The following is a 12,542-nucleotide window of genomic DNA, read 5'->3' as shown; positions in this document are numbered from 1 at the left end:
CTTATTACATTTACTATGGTAAATAGCTAAATGTATTAATATCGATTATTGTTTTCATTGAATTACAAAAAAAAACAATTAACATAAAATCACTCTTTAAGGTATTGTTTATACACTGTAGGTTGTTTTAACAAAGATAGTGAAGTAAAATAATATAAATATGTATATATAAAAAAAATATTATTATGACATAGCTTGGTAGGTAACCAGTTATTTCTTATTTGATTCTTTCTTCGAATATGTAGTGAAAAAATGATTCAAACAACAACAACAACAACAACATGTAAACCGAATAAAAACTCAATTGGCATTTTTTAAGTATATATTTAGATTTTCTTGAAATCCGTCCCGGAAGATTTCTGGTGCCTACCTACACTAGCCGATGAACAGATAGACTTTGTCTGAAAGCATAAGCTCTACGCATAGATTAAATATGTTAATCGAAAAATAACCTTTGGACGATAAAATGTTACCTAAATCACACATAAACCTAACTAAATCGGGGTTATTTAAGTTTTGAGGTTATTTCACATTTTTCTCAATATCTTGAAAACCCCTGTTTTTATCACAAAAAAATCAATTGGTAAAAATCTTTTGAATATCGAAGAACCCTCCAAAACCACTCTGGCATTGACGCAACACTGTACTGTGGTCCATACTTTCATGGGCATTCTCCTTTGGCACAGACAATCTTAAGACCCTGAGAAAGAACATAGGCTACTTTTTATTGCGAAATATGTGCCACGGGCGAAGCCGGGGCGGACCGCTAGTTCAGAGATAAGTAATTAATATTTTTTCTATTCAAGGTTTCCATGTCTGGGCCGTGAAGAAAGGGAAAAATTATTTTTTTTCTAAAAAAGGCTCAATTTGTAAGGAATAAAACTTCCCATAGCCCTGACTGAACCTAAAACACGAAAAAAATTAAATTATTCCATATGACGTCACTATTTACATCATCTTATATTATATGCCAGATATTGTTAGCCCCGCGTAGTAAAGTCAGTTTATACCTAAAATAAATATTAAGTAAGTACAAAGAAAATTTCAAGTCAACGTGCATGTAAGGGAGTGGCACCCAATAAAATAGACAGAATGAAACAAAGTGTCGCCTCTATAGCGGTGAGACAGTGACATCGCATAATCTATGACTGTCTAGCCGTCATTCGCGCGCCCCGCGCCGCCGCGCTTGGCGCACAGATTTTGTTCGTGGTGTCTGCTCCATATTAATATTATCTCAATGGCTATCAACTAAATAGTCGTTTATGCAGATTTGAACTATATTTGCGTTACAATGAGCCAATTTCCAACCGGCGGTGATTTGGCACAGATCTGTGCCCCGACAGACTACGGGTACAAAATTTTTGGCACAGATCTGTGTTCCGACAGACGAGGGTTTAATTGTTACTTCTCCAGGCTTGTTTATTGCTCCGAGCCAACTCCGAGCATTTACATTTTGTAGTGTTTGTGAAGACGCGCGCGGCGTGACGTCATACTGCATACGCATCATGAAAAGTCTGCCCGTCTCTCTCGCGCGTAGACTAGCCTAAAGAGAGTGAAGGGGACAATTATTGTTTTTATTTTGCAATTGTTTATAAATACAGGGTAATGTAATTTAAACGAAGATGTTAGGTACCTATACTACTAACTATATTCGACGAGATACTTCGCGGCACGTGGATTAAAAGAATACATTTTTTTTTTACTTTACCTAGGTTAAAATAATGTAATAGTTTTAATAAGTTTTGTAAACAAAATGTAAACGCCGTAAGTTTAAATTTTAATACATAGCTGAACAATACAGCTTTTATTGTAATGTAGCAGATTGTTATTTTGAATATGACATGAAATTTAATTATTACTTGATAGAGTTTGGCTAACGAAAGATGAGACTGGCTTTTTATTTCGAAAATTTATATGGCAACACTTATAATTACGTAATTGTCAATAAAACCTGAGTTGTTGATGTGTCAAAGTGAAAATGATTTCCGCGATTTTAGTGATTTCTAATTGAAAACGAGACGAAAACATTGAAAAGCGACTTAAAAAGGGTTCTTTTTACTATGATTAGTAAATTTGAAAAGAAACAAGTTGAAAGAGATGTAGTTTTCTAGGAAAAACAAGAGTGTTTTCGTGAAATATCTCAATGCATTGTTATGTGTGACTTTGATATTTTGATACTATTCATTTTGATTGCATTGTTTAATATTTATTATTTTGCAGGTAACATGGATGATACCAATAGTCCAGTTATAAACTATTCAAGCAATAATAAAAAAAAATTGAATGAACTGTTTCGTTCAAAATTTTTAAAGACACAAAATAAGTATCTTGACGAGATTTCTACTATGACCGGACCATGTTATTCGTGTTGAAGATAGTATAAAAAACGAGATGGAATAACTGCAGAAATGGAAGAGTTCATAATAAGAGTCAGAGATAATGATAGTGATTCTTACTATTCACTCGTGGTTGAATTTTTAGATTTAATATTATTATGATTATATTGATTAAACAAACTAATTGTATTTTTATTGTTTTTTCTTGCACTCAGTCGGTGTTCTTTTTTGTCTATCTTTATCACTTAACTGTACTATATTACATAAAACAATATTATAAAGATGAAGAATTTGTTGTTTTTTTTTTGCTCGTAAGAGAAAATAATAAATAAAAGTATTAAAACTATATTTCCAACTATAACCTAAGTTGCCATATGTTGATTTTTTGAATTTGCCGCCTTTTTCCAGTCTCATCTTTCGTTAGCCAGACAATAATTGAATGATTATCAATACTATATTACAATTGGATAGAGAATAAATAATTAAGTTCATCGATTGAGTTACTCTTAAATTGTAATTTTCCATATAAATTATATTATTATTATTATATTCTATTCGCTGCCGCACGCGAATGCGGCAGTGTACTAACGGCGTTACGTTTCAATCTTGTTATTTAGTTTTCTATGGTTTCAATGATTCGGGTGTTAATGTTTTTGGAAATACGAGAATGAGCGAAGATTTACATGCATGCAAATTATTCATTTTGGAGACTGGAGTTATTTGTTATTATTATCTGTGGCTAGCTGTCAAATGTCATGTCTATTGTCTCAGTGTCTCACGTGCGTTGTTTACTTTTAAAAAACTGAATTTTAAGCAATTTTATTTCTCAGAACAGTCAACAGTCGTTTTATGGAAGATATAATATTGTACCGGCTTTTGTATACACTTCATACTTCATAGTAAGACAGGTCAACATTTTCTTTCGACATTGTTTTACTATTAATTATGTACCTCCATAAAATAACAAGAAATGGTAACTACCTATTTTATTTTTGTTAGGTACTTTACAAAAAATGTCTAATAAACTAGCAAATCATACTCAATACTTATTGAGAACTACAATACTCCAATTGGAGTATTGTAGTATTTATAGTGATTATATACGTAGAACAAAAATTACTAAATTACTTAGTTTCAATATCAATCCTAAGCATAATTTTTAATATTATGCTTAGAATTGATTCAGGTAATTAACGATTCAGTTAATTGGCGTTCAGCATTCTACTATATTTAGTTGAGAATTCAGCATATCATCCTATCCATCTATCTAGTCATTACATTAAATATACTTAATGACAATTACTCTGTCCTTTAAATGATTTATTCTTAATGTTAAAAAAAATTACAACTTAAGACACTTTTTCAGAAAACAGAGCTGTGAAGTCAGTCTAAATATTTTTCTCAGTCATTCCACTTAATTATATTTAAATCTGATGAAAAAGGAAAATATTTTAAAATGAATAAGTTTAAAAATAATATGACAAATAATATAGCAGCAAAAAATGATAGTAATATTGTTACCTCAGTTGGAAATTCATGGATTATCTGTAGATCGAAATCTTATCCAGGACGTGTTTATTATTTTAACACCGTCACCGGTGAGGCAGCATGGAATTTGAGTGATGCAGAGGTAAAAATTTTTAATTTACTATTTGAAAAATAAATTTGTAAAGTCTCTGAATTAGTACACCCTTGAATTACACAAATATTTAGTAGTTGTCTTGCTTAATACAAACTTGACATTGAAGCAGGAATCAAAAGGTGTGTTTGTCTATAATTTATACACCATATAATTTACAAATAACGTTTAATGCTTTATAATTTATGTACTATTAACCCAGATGTATGTATCATTAATTCAAAATGATTTTGTCAAAATGATACAAAAAATATTATGTCTATTTCAGGCTGAACGGGCTAAGAAAACTACATTAGAAAGTAGTCATAAGTTGAAGCTTACTGAATTTCCAGAACCTGAAGAATCACCTCTAGATTATGTTTGCAATAATAATAATCAATCTATGATGCAAAATATAGTTCCACCAAAAATTTATAACCAACAAATAATAAATAACAAGTTCCCAAGGCTTCCTATGCCGAGTACTAGTTATAATCAGTTTACATCATTTAACACATTAAATCCTGTGGGGTATGCTTACACTCCAGTTGTGAATGTCCCAGCCAATTCATTTATAATAGCACCACAACCCAGTATAGAAACTAATATTAATCCAATGCAAACAAATCAAGCATTTAATTCATCTGCCTCATTATCAAAATCTTATCCGAATTTCCATAATAAAAATTTTTCAAGACCATCATTCAATCCTAAAACATTTAATAAGAGAAACATTTTTCAAAATAAAAATTCTCTCAATACATCAAACAGTTCTGTTGATCTGCGTCAAAAATTATTGACTATGAGGAAGAGAAACCAAAGCTCCACCAATACAGGTAGGTACACATTAAAAATAAATTTTAGTGAGGCTACATTATGTAAAACAAAAGTAATTCTTTGTAAATTTTTACTCTTCCAGCACCAACATATCAATTATGTAGTAATAAAGAGGTAATAGAAGATAATGAAGTAAGTTTCATAGATCCCGTTAGTTCTGATGCTTTTCCTGAAGTAAGTACATATCCTTACAATTTTCTTTTTTACAACTAAGCACAAAAAAATAAATTTCAAAGTAATTCATTGTTGATGTTCGTAAATAATTATTTTTTTACAGGTGAGAAATGAAACTGATATGCAAGTAATAAAAAACTTTTTTGGAATTAACTCAGACTCAGAGTATTGGTTAATTGTTGCTGATGAAGATGTATTGCTCAATCACACTAACTTTATGATTAAAATTATGCAGTTAGGTTGGTGTTTTTGTTTCCTTATTTTATTTATTATAATTAACATATAAACTTAGTTATCTATGATATAATATTTTAGATGAAAAATGTCGCCTAGTAATCCCGCAAGTTGTGATACTGAAAATACAAGGGTTGACTACTTCTATTCATAACAAGGCTTCACTTCAAGCTGCATCCTTTATATCTGAGGCGCTAGAATCAAACATTGCTATAATTGGTATGTTATCAATCATTGCTATATTACTAAAGTGTGTTGATTTTAATTATTATAATACAATTTTTAATAATTTCCTTATCTTGTTTTACTAGATGAAGAAAATTATGAAATAGACGATTACTACGAAAGTATTTTTAGTTGTTGTGTGAAATTGGTTAGTCAAAACTTTGATGTGGTAAGTATTATTATGATGTGGTAACTATTATTATAATTTTGAATTAAATTTTAAAAACCTATTACTTTGTTATTTTAAACTATCCCAAGAGAGAGAATTTTTGGGAAAAAACAAACTAAACCTTTTAATGATTCCATGATAAAAAAATAGGGCATAATATACAGGTATATTATGGCTATTTGTATTTTTTTTTTTTTACTTTAAGAAATATTGTATTTATTCCACATAACTGAACAATTTGCTTTCAACATATTCTAGGTTTTCATTTCTGAAAAGGAAATGTCTCCCAATGATTATGGCTTTGTAATGTTTACCATGAAAGATATCAAAGCTTTCCTTATGGATAGAAAAATTAATGAAGACGGAAAAATAATAATAACAATACCAAATGACAGTGGGCATGAAATTTTTTCAAATAGCACTGATAGAAATAAATCAGTTGAAGTTGTAACTGAAGAAGAAAATTTTAAGGATTCTAAAATAGTAAAATTTCTACTACCTACTGAAGATAAGGGTGTCCAAACCGACAATAAATCACATAAAACAGATGTTGCCATTCAAACTGATTTCAATACTTCTAAGAATTTATTTAACGACGATAAAAGTACCAAAGGGCTAACAAATAAGCCGGAGAGAAAACATAGACTTATCAGAAGAAACCTAGGCTCTAATGTAACAAACAATTTGCCTAATTCAGCTACTAATACTAAGGACAAAAAAGTATTTGTTGAGCAAGGTACCAGCACTAAAGAACATGACAATGTTATTCTATTTAAAATATCAAATAAGGCAATGGAGGATTATCTTAAAATGAAGTCAGATGAATGGGTATCCCGGTTTGTTCAAATAATGGAAGAAGCGTTGACACAAGTTTTGCATCAAGATACTACTTTTGTTCTAGACATGCCACCTCCGTGGACGATATATGAAGCTTCGGAATGTATCAAACGAAAATTCTCCAATGAGTGTGATGTATTTGATGCGTCATCGAAACTTTCGAACATATTGTTTGAAATGGGTGGTTTGAGAGGTGAGTAAATTTTAATACGAGCTTTTATGGTGTATCTGTTGTTGTATACAAATATAACGAGAACATTATTTGTTTTAGGTAAAATTAATATTAATATAGATCCTGAAATGTATATGAAAATGTTTAGCTATGGATATTATTTGATTGATGCTCTACAGGTTAGTCCGATTTTATTTAATTTTTTTATTTCAAAAATTATTAATTTTATTATAATAAATTTGTGTGCTTTGTAGAGTTTAATACGTAACAATGAAGATCTACAGATAGCAGGAACATCGTTAATAAAGCTGTTAAGTGATATACAAAATCCTCACTTGGATCCCAGCAACAGCGATTCATTTACAGATCTTGAGAGCTCTCGTCACCATGACTCTATTATACATGGTAACCAAGGTAAATTTTTAACTGTTCAGTTTCAAATTATTGATTTTTTTTTTTATGTTCAAGGTAAAAAGCCTAAAAATTCGTTCTATCTATCTATCTTTTATTGTTACATAGATATTAAACGATTATTTAAAACATTTCTCAAAAGAGGGTCATAATTCCTCGCCTTTATGCGAAAAAGTATTATTTACTGGGGTTTTGAGAATTCTACATAGAATATTATTTAATTTTCCTGTATTTTAGCCGTTCGTGACGAGCAAGGAAGAGCTAATCCTCCAAACACTGAATTTGTGTCGAATTACGATACACCTTCAAAATCCACGGGTCTGAAACTTACCGATACAAAAATTTTAAGAAAAGAATCTGGCTTAATTCATTTACAAGCCCAGGAAATAACAAAAAACATTTCACCAGAAAAACAGAGAATAGTGCAAAAATCACCAAAAGTTAACAAAGAAGAAAAGCAAATTACAGTTGAATCGCCGCAAAAAGGAAAATACCACTTAAGAAACAAAAAATCCAAAGCGGTAAATCCTTAATTTTTTTTATTGAGTTTTTTCCAATAATTGAACATTATTTTATTTAGAATTATTTTTTTAGGTCACGAATGAAGTCGTAGCTGACCTTAATGTGTGCCCAAAAGAATCATTTATGACAAATTTACATTTAACAAATAGAAGCAATCATGAGAATGACGATACAATAGATCCGATAGATACGATAAATCCCACAAATGGACATACTTTTGATGACAAACAAATAGGAGGAGTAAAAGTCATGAGAAATTTCTCAGTATGTCCCGAATTTGAGAAAAGATTCCAACATAATTCAACTACATTTTCAAAAATGTATGATGAGCAAAAATTGGATTATGATGAATCGGTTGCTTCTGAGCCTGATGATACTCACGAGGCTGACAAAGTTGATTCTCAGTCGTTATCTCCAGATGACGAATGTAACTATAAGCTATCTGAAAGCTTTAGACATTTTTTGGATGAAGTTGGAACCAAAGTGAAAGAAAGTTTTTTGAAAGTTTATTCATTCTGGTAAGTATTTTATTTTATGTACTTGGTTTATTGCACAATAAAGTGTTAAATAAATAAATAATAAAAAAGTGTAAATAAATGGGCGAATAGCCAATTTGAAAAAAAAATTAAAATTAATATATTAAAACATTTTATTCAATAATATTTTAGTGAAAATTCAAGAAATAAACTCTTATCACCTGTGGACACTTACCAAAAAGTTGAAATCCGAACTAAAGCTGAGAAGATGGCTTCGTTCGTGAAGAAAATGTGCTCATCACTTAACAGGTATAACGATTTATGTATCTTTAATTTTCAAAGCCAATGGCCTTTTTGATTTCCGTCAGTACTTGAATGTTAATATTAATAATAATCCTTCTAAGCCTCCTTTTTCATTATTTTTTAAGGATATTGGAGAGAGAAACAAATGATACCCAGGAAGGTACTCGTGAAATGTTAATAAAATTGGGATTTGATAGCAAAGACATAGATGAGAAAGAATTAGAGTATTATCGGTAAGTTAAAATTTAATGACCGTAAAATTGTAATTTCAAGAAATCACTTTATTACACCTATACAGGGTGTCCCACTGTTGGTATACTAAGCTCAAAGGTTATAGTTTTGCATACGCTGAGTACGTAAAAAATACTTATAAAATTCCAGACGCATTTTTTTTCAAATAGTTGAATTCTTAAAACTCTTATGTGTACAGTGTACACCCATAACAAGCAACCCGCCCAACTTTGCCATCAGCACGTGAGCTATCGTTTAAGATCATGTTTTCATAGACAATATGCTCATATTAGACAAGCGGTATATGCCGGCTACGCGAAGCTAGAGAAAAAACATGGATTTTCAGGAAAAATTTAGCAAAAAAATTTTAACGTAATTTTGTTGTTTGTATTTTTTACGTGATCAGTGTATGCAAAACTACAAGTACATTCGCGCTTAGTATACCAATATATTGTGTTGGAGACTAGAATATGTATTGTGTTTTGTAATTGGTCTTTATTTTACATTTACAAATTTTAAAACATTGTCTTTAAATTTTGGTATTCATAACATCAAAAGATTTTTTTTTCTCGTGTTATTGTCGCATAAATAGATTTCTGTCCATCTTAATTTTTTTCTCATAATTTCTAGGAATTTCATCGATAGATGCGTAGTACAAGGAAATATTCTGCAGCAATCGTTGATCCTTTTAATCGAAGCATCACAGGAGAACGTATGATCATTAAAAAAAAATACATGACATTATGTAATTGTTTTTGATAAGCAAAGTTGATTTATAGAAAGTTATAATTGTTTATAGAAATAAGTTTTTTATTTAGTTAGATTTTTTTGTTATAATTAAGTGCAGATAATGCATTAAGGTTAATTAATGTCAATACGTGACAAATTATACACGTAAGATTTAGTTTTCGACACAAATTTCAGAAAGGTTCTGTATTTTTTAATGACCTTTCACCATGTTCATTAACATTATCAGAGATTTGTTAATGTTAAATGATTAAGTGCAATCTCAAACAGAAAGTAGAACATTTGATTTATAATTAATTATATTTTAACTCTTAAAATACATTTTTTTTAATTTAGGCTGTTTGCACACTGACCCGCACCACGCAGCGTACCATTCGATTCAAACTTAATGGCGGTTCGGAAGTTAGCTGCGAATGCACAAGCGCGCAGGTATCCGGCCCTTAACGTTCCGGTAATGGGTATCTAAAATTGTTTTCTGCGCATCAGATCGTTCGATGTTTCGGGAATGCGTTTTTTAACGCTGCTTGTTACTGTATTAGATCACATGCTCGCTACGCTGCGTGTTGCGGGGCAGTGTGAGCCAACCGCGTTAGTGCGAAGTATTTCTTTTTTTTTTCATTTTCTTTTTTTTTGTATTGGGAAGTTCTAATTTTTTTTTGTAATAAACGGTTACATAGATTATTGCCCAGTTTTTACATTTAATTTCATAATATCAACGACTTATCTTCTCTTATTTCTAGTGACCAAATTACAGAAAAACGGGAACGTAAAATAATTTAATTGAACGTAATATTTCATTTTGTACTTACCGCATACTTTTCATATCGAAATATGTAATGCGTTTTCTATATAAATAATATAATGTTATCGTATTCAGACATCTATTTTTTTAGTTTAAATCATACTTCAACATCAAAATTGTTGTGATATTTTGTAGCTTTAGCTTTGATTGCTTTGTGTTATCTACTGTTTGAATAAAAAATAGATTGTAGCCTCATAACAGAAATGCATACAATTACCTGGCTGCCTGTGGAAAATTTTCAGAAAATCTAGATATGGTTTCAAATAAATAAATAAAAGGATTTGTATTCTAATATTTCAAGGGCAAAGGCGCACTTGATCTTTTGCTTTCATTGATATTACTTATAAATTAAATTTGGTTTAAGTTGAAAATTGTCTATCCAAACACAATGTTAAAAAAAAAGTTTATAAAGTTTAAATAAACGTTTTGTATGTAAAATTTGTTTATTTTTAAATAATTCTGATTTAGTTCTCATAAATAAAAAAAATATTGTATGTAAAAACAAACAAAATCCTTAAAACATTACTTATGTTTATTCAAAAAAGTCTTACAAAATATTTATTCTCTGTTATAACAAAACAGTACAACAATAATTATATGGCGGGAAATTGTAATAATTTAATTATTTATTTATTTAAATAGGTACACACCATTATTGAAATGAAAATAACTCCACACCACATATTGAAATGAAAATAACGTTACTTGACTTTTTTTAAAATAATTCTTACTTAGTTCTCACATATAAAAATATTTTAAGTAAAAAACAAGATCCTTAAAACATTATATTTATTCAAAAAAGTCTTACAAAATATTTAATCTCTATTTTAACAAAACAGTACAACAATTAGTTAGTTATATGGCGTGAAATTGTAATAATTTATTTAAATGAAAATAACTTTACTTGACTAGTTAGATACATTAGATCGATTCAAAACCTCTTCCGTCCACAATCCGCTGTGCACAATATCTCGGAAACTGTATCACTGAGAGTAAGAAGTCAGTGAGACCCTGAAAATAAAGATACATAAAACACTGTATATATCGTGAATTTGGATTTTTGATATGTATGGTCTGAACTCTGAAGCCCACTAAAAATATACATGTGAACTGTGCATGTGAACAATTTTATGATAACCAATTTCTTGTTATGGTGCTATTGTTATAGGCAGTATCAGCTGCTTATCAGCATGTTTAATAGTCGGCTGCTGGTTAGTCATGTTCGTTCGTACTCCAAAGTTCAATCTCAAAATCCTGATTTTTAGATTTTTATGAATTATTATAATGATTGTAACTAATATGAAATCATTATTATTTATAAGTAGTTTGGTTAAAATTTAATATTAATTATAGTTTGGTTTCGACATAATTTGCAATGACATCTATGGACTATGGTTGTACTATGACTACTATGCGCTGAATACAAAATTACTTACCGATAACGCATCTATACACACGGTGAAAGGAATAATTATTATGTAGAAGCCAGCCGCTATGCCTGCGACCCAAAACGCAATGAATATCAGGATCACTAGCCATATTATTGAGAACAAGATATTTCCCATGTCTGAAAATAAAATATAATTTTTTATATAAAATACATATCTATGCAACCGGCGTACTAGATTATAAAAAAAAAATCGATAGTTATAATTTATAAAGATTATAAGCTATCTATTAAACAGTATGTATGAAGAGCCCCAGTAGAAGATAGGGGAATATAAATTTAGGCTAGATAAAATAATAAACGCGAGTACGATTCGGTCTAAATTTTATTTAATCTTACGAGACAAAAACTATTTCCTAGTCTGATTCATATTTTACAGAATTGTGTTTTGAAATTGGTAATAGGTATGCGGGTAAAGTCGTGCCGTCTTCGGCACTTCGGCATGGTCTTCCATGCCTATACAATACACACGAAAGGTTTCTAATATTAAATGTCATAGACATGGTAAGCCATAATAAGGATGCCTTGTTGATTAGTATGGTAGCCGGATTATTGATTAAGTGGGGTACACCGTACAACGGATAGGCACAAAATACGAATGTGATGAATAGGTATACAGAATAGAAAATCTTTAATTGAATATGTTATAATCTTAGTTAGATAGACTATTACTTGTATACAGTACTCCAAAATTAATAATGCGCATGCAGATCTTCGCTAATTATCGTTTTTCCAGAAACATCCGAATCACCTCGAATCATTGAATCATAAGTGCCCTAAACAATGCACTTGCATCTTGCACCTTGTTCGAAAGAAATAGGAGTCAATTCAGAGTCATACACAATCGAAAACAATTCAGGTGATAGGTGACGGTAGCCTGTCAGTCAAAAAAATTCAAAAATCCGTCAGTCGTCTTTATATATTGGTGGTGACCGCACCTATTATCTCTGTATGGAATTATATAGAGCTGCTGTTACATACCCTTCTTAGTTTTGTTTCAA

At 30.2% G+C, this 12,542-nt stretch overlaps 1 protein-coding gene across 2 annotated transcripts; it reads left to right on the top strand.

Moving 5' to 3' along the window:
* The first annotated feature begins 3,086 nt into the window (after positions 1-3,086).
* On the top strand, positions 3,087-9,508 carry LOC123695036. 2 transcript variants are annotated; one of them, XM_045640725.1, is made up of 15 exons: positions 3,087-3,244; positions 3,703-3,966; positions 4,244-4,790; positions 4,874-4,965; positions 5,069-5,204; positions 5,281-5,418; positions 5,511-5,593; positions 5,852-6,623; positions 6,702-6,781; positions 6,857-7,016; positions 7,251-7,534; positions 7,608-8,053; positions 8,204-8,320; positions 8,440-8,547; positions 9,176-9,508. In XM_045640725.1, exons 2-15 carry the CDS (start codon positions 3,793-3,795, stop codon positions 9,261-9,263), a joined length of 3,225 nt encoding a protein of 1,074 aa, XP_045496681.1. In that variant the 5' UTR covers positions 3,087-3,244; positions 3,703-3,792; the 3' UTR covers positions 9,264-9,508. The 2 variants fall into 2 exon arrangements, with proteins under 2 accessions (XP_045496681.1, XP_045496680.1); XM_045640724.1 differs by having other exon boundaries at positions 3,087-3,309.
* The last annotated feature ends 3,034 nt before the right edge of the window (positions 9,509-12,542 follow it).

Source organism: Colias croceus, chromosome 10, assembly GCF_905220415.1.
Source record: "Colias croceus chromosome 10, ilColCroc2.1".
Classification (NCBI taxonomy): domain Eukaryota; kingdom Metazoa; phylum Arthropoda; class Insecta; order Lepidoptera; family Pieridae; genus Colias; species Colias croceus.
This window is presented reverse-complemented; position numbering and strand designations above follow the sequence as displayed.

Coding starts and splice junctions, on each gene's coding strand:
- LOC123695036 (XM_045640725.1), top strand. CDS start 3,793: ATGAATAAGTTTAAAAATAATATGACAAATAATATAGCAGCAAAAAAT. Junction 5,419..5,510: donor ATCAAACATTGCTATAATTG/GTATGTTATCAA, acceptor TTGTTTTACTAG/ATGAAGAAAATTATGAAATA. Junction 6,782..6,856: donor ATTTGATTGATGCTCTACAG/GTTAGTCCGATT, acceptor TGTGCTTTGTAG/AGTTTAATACGTAACAATGA.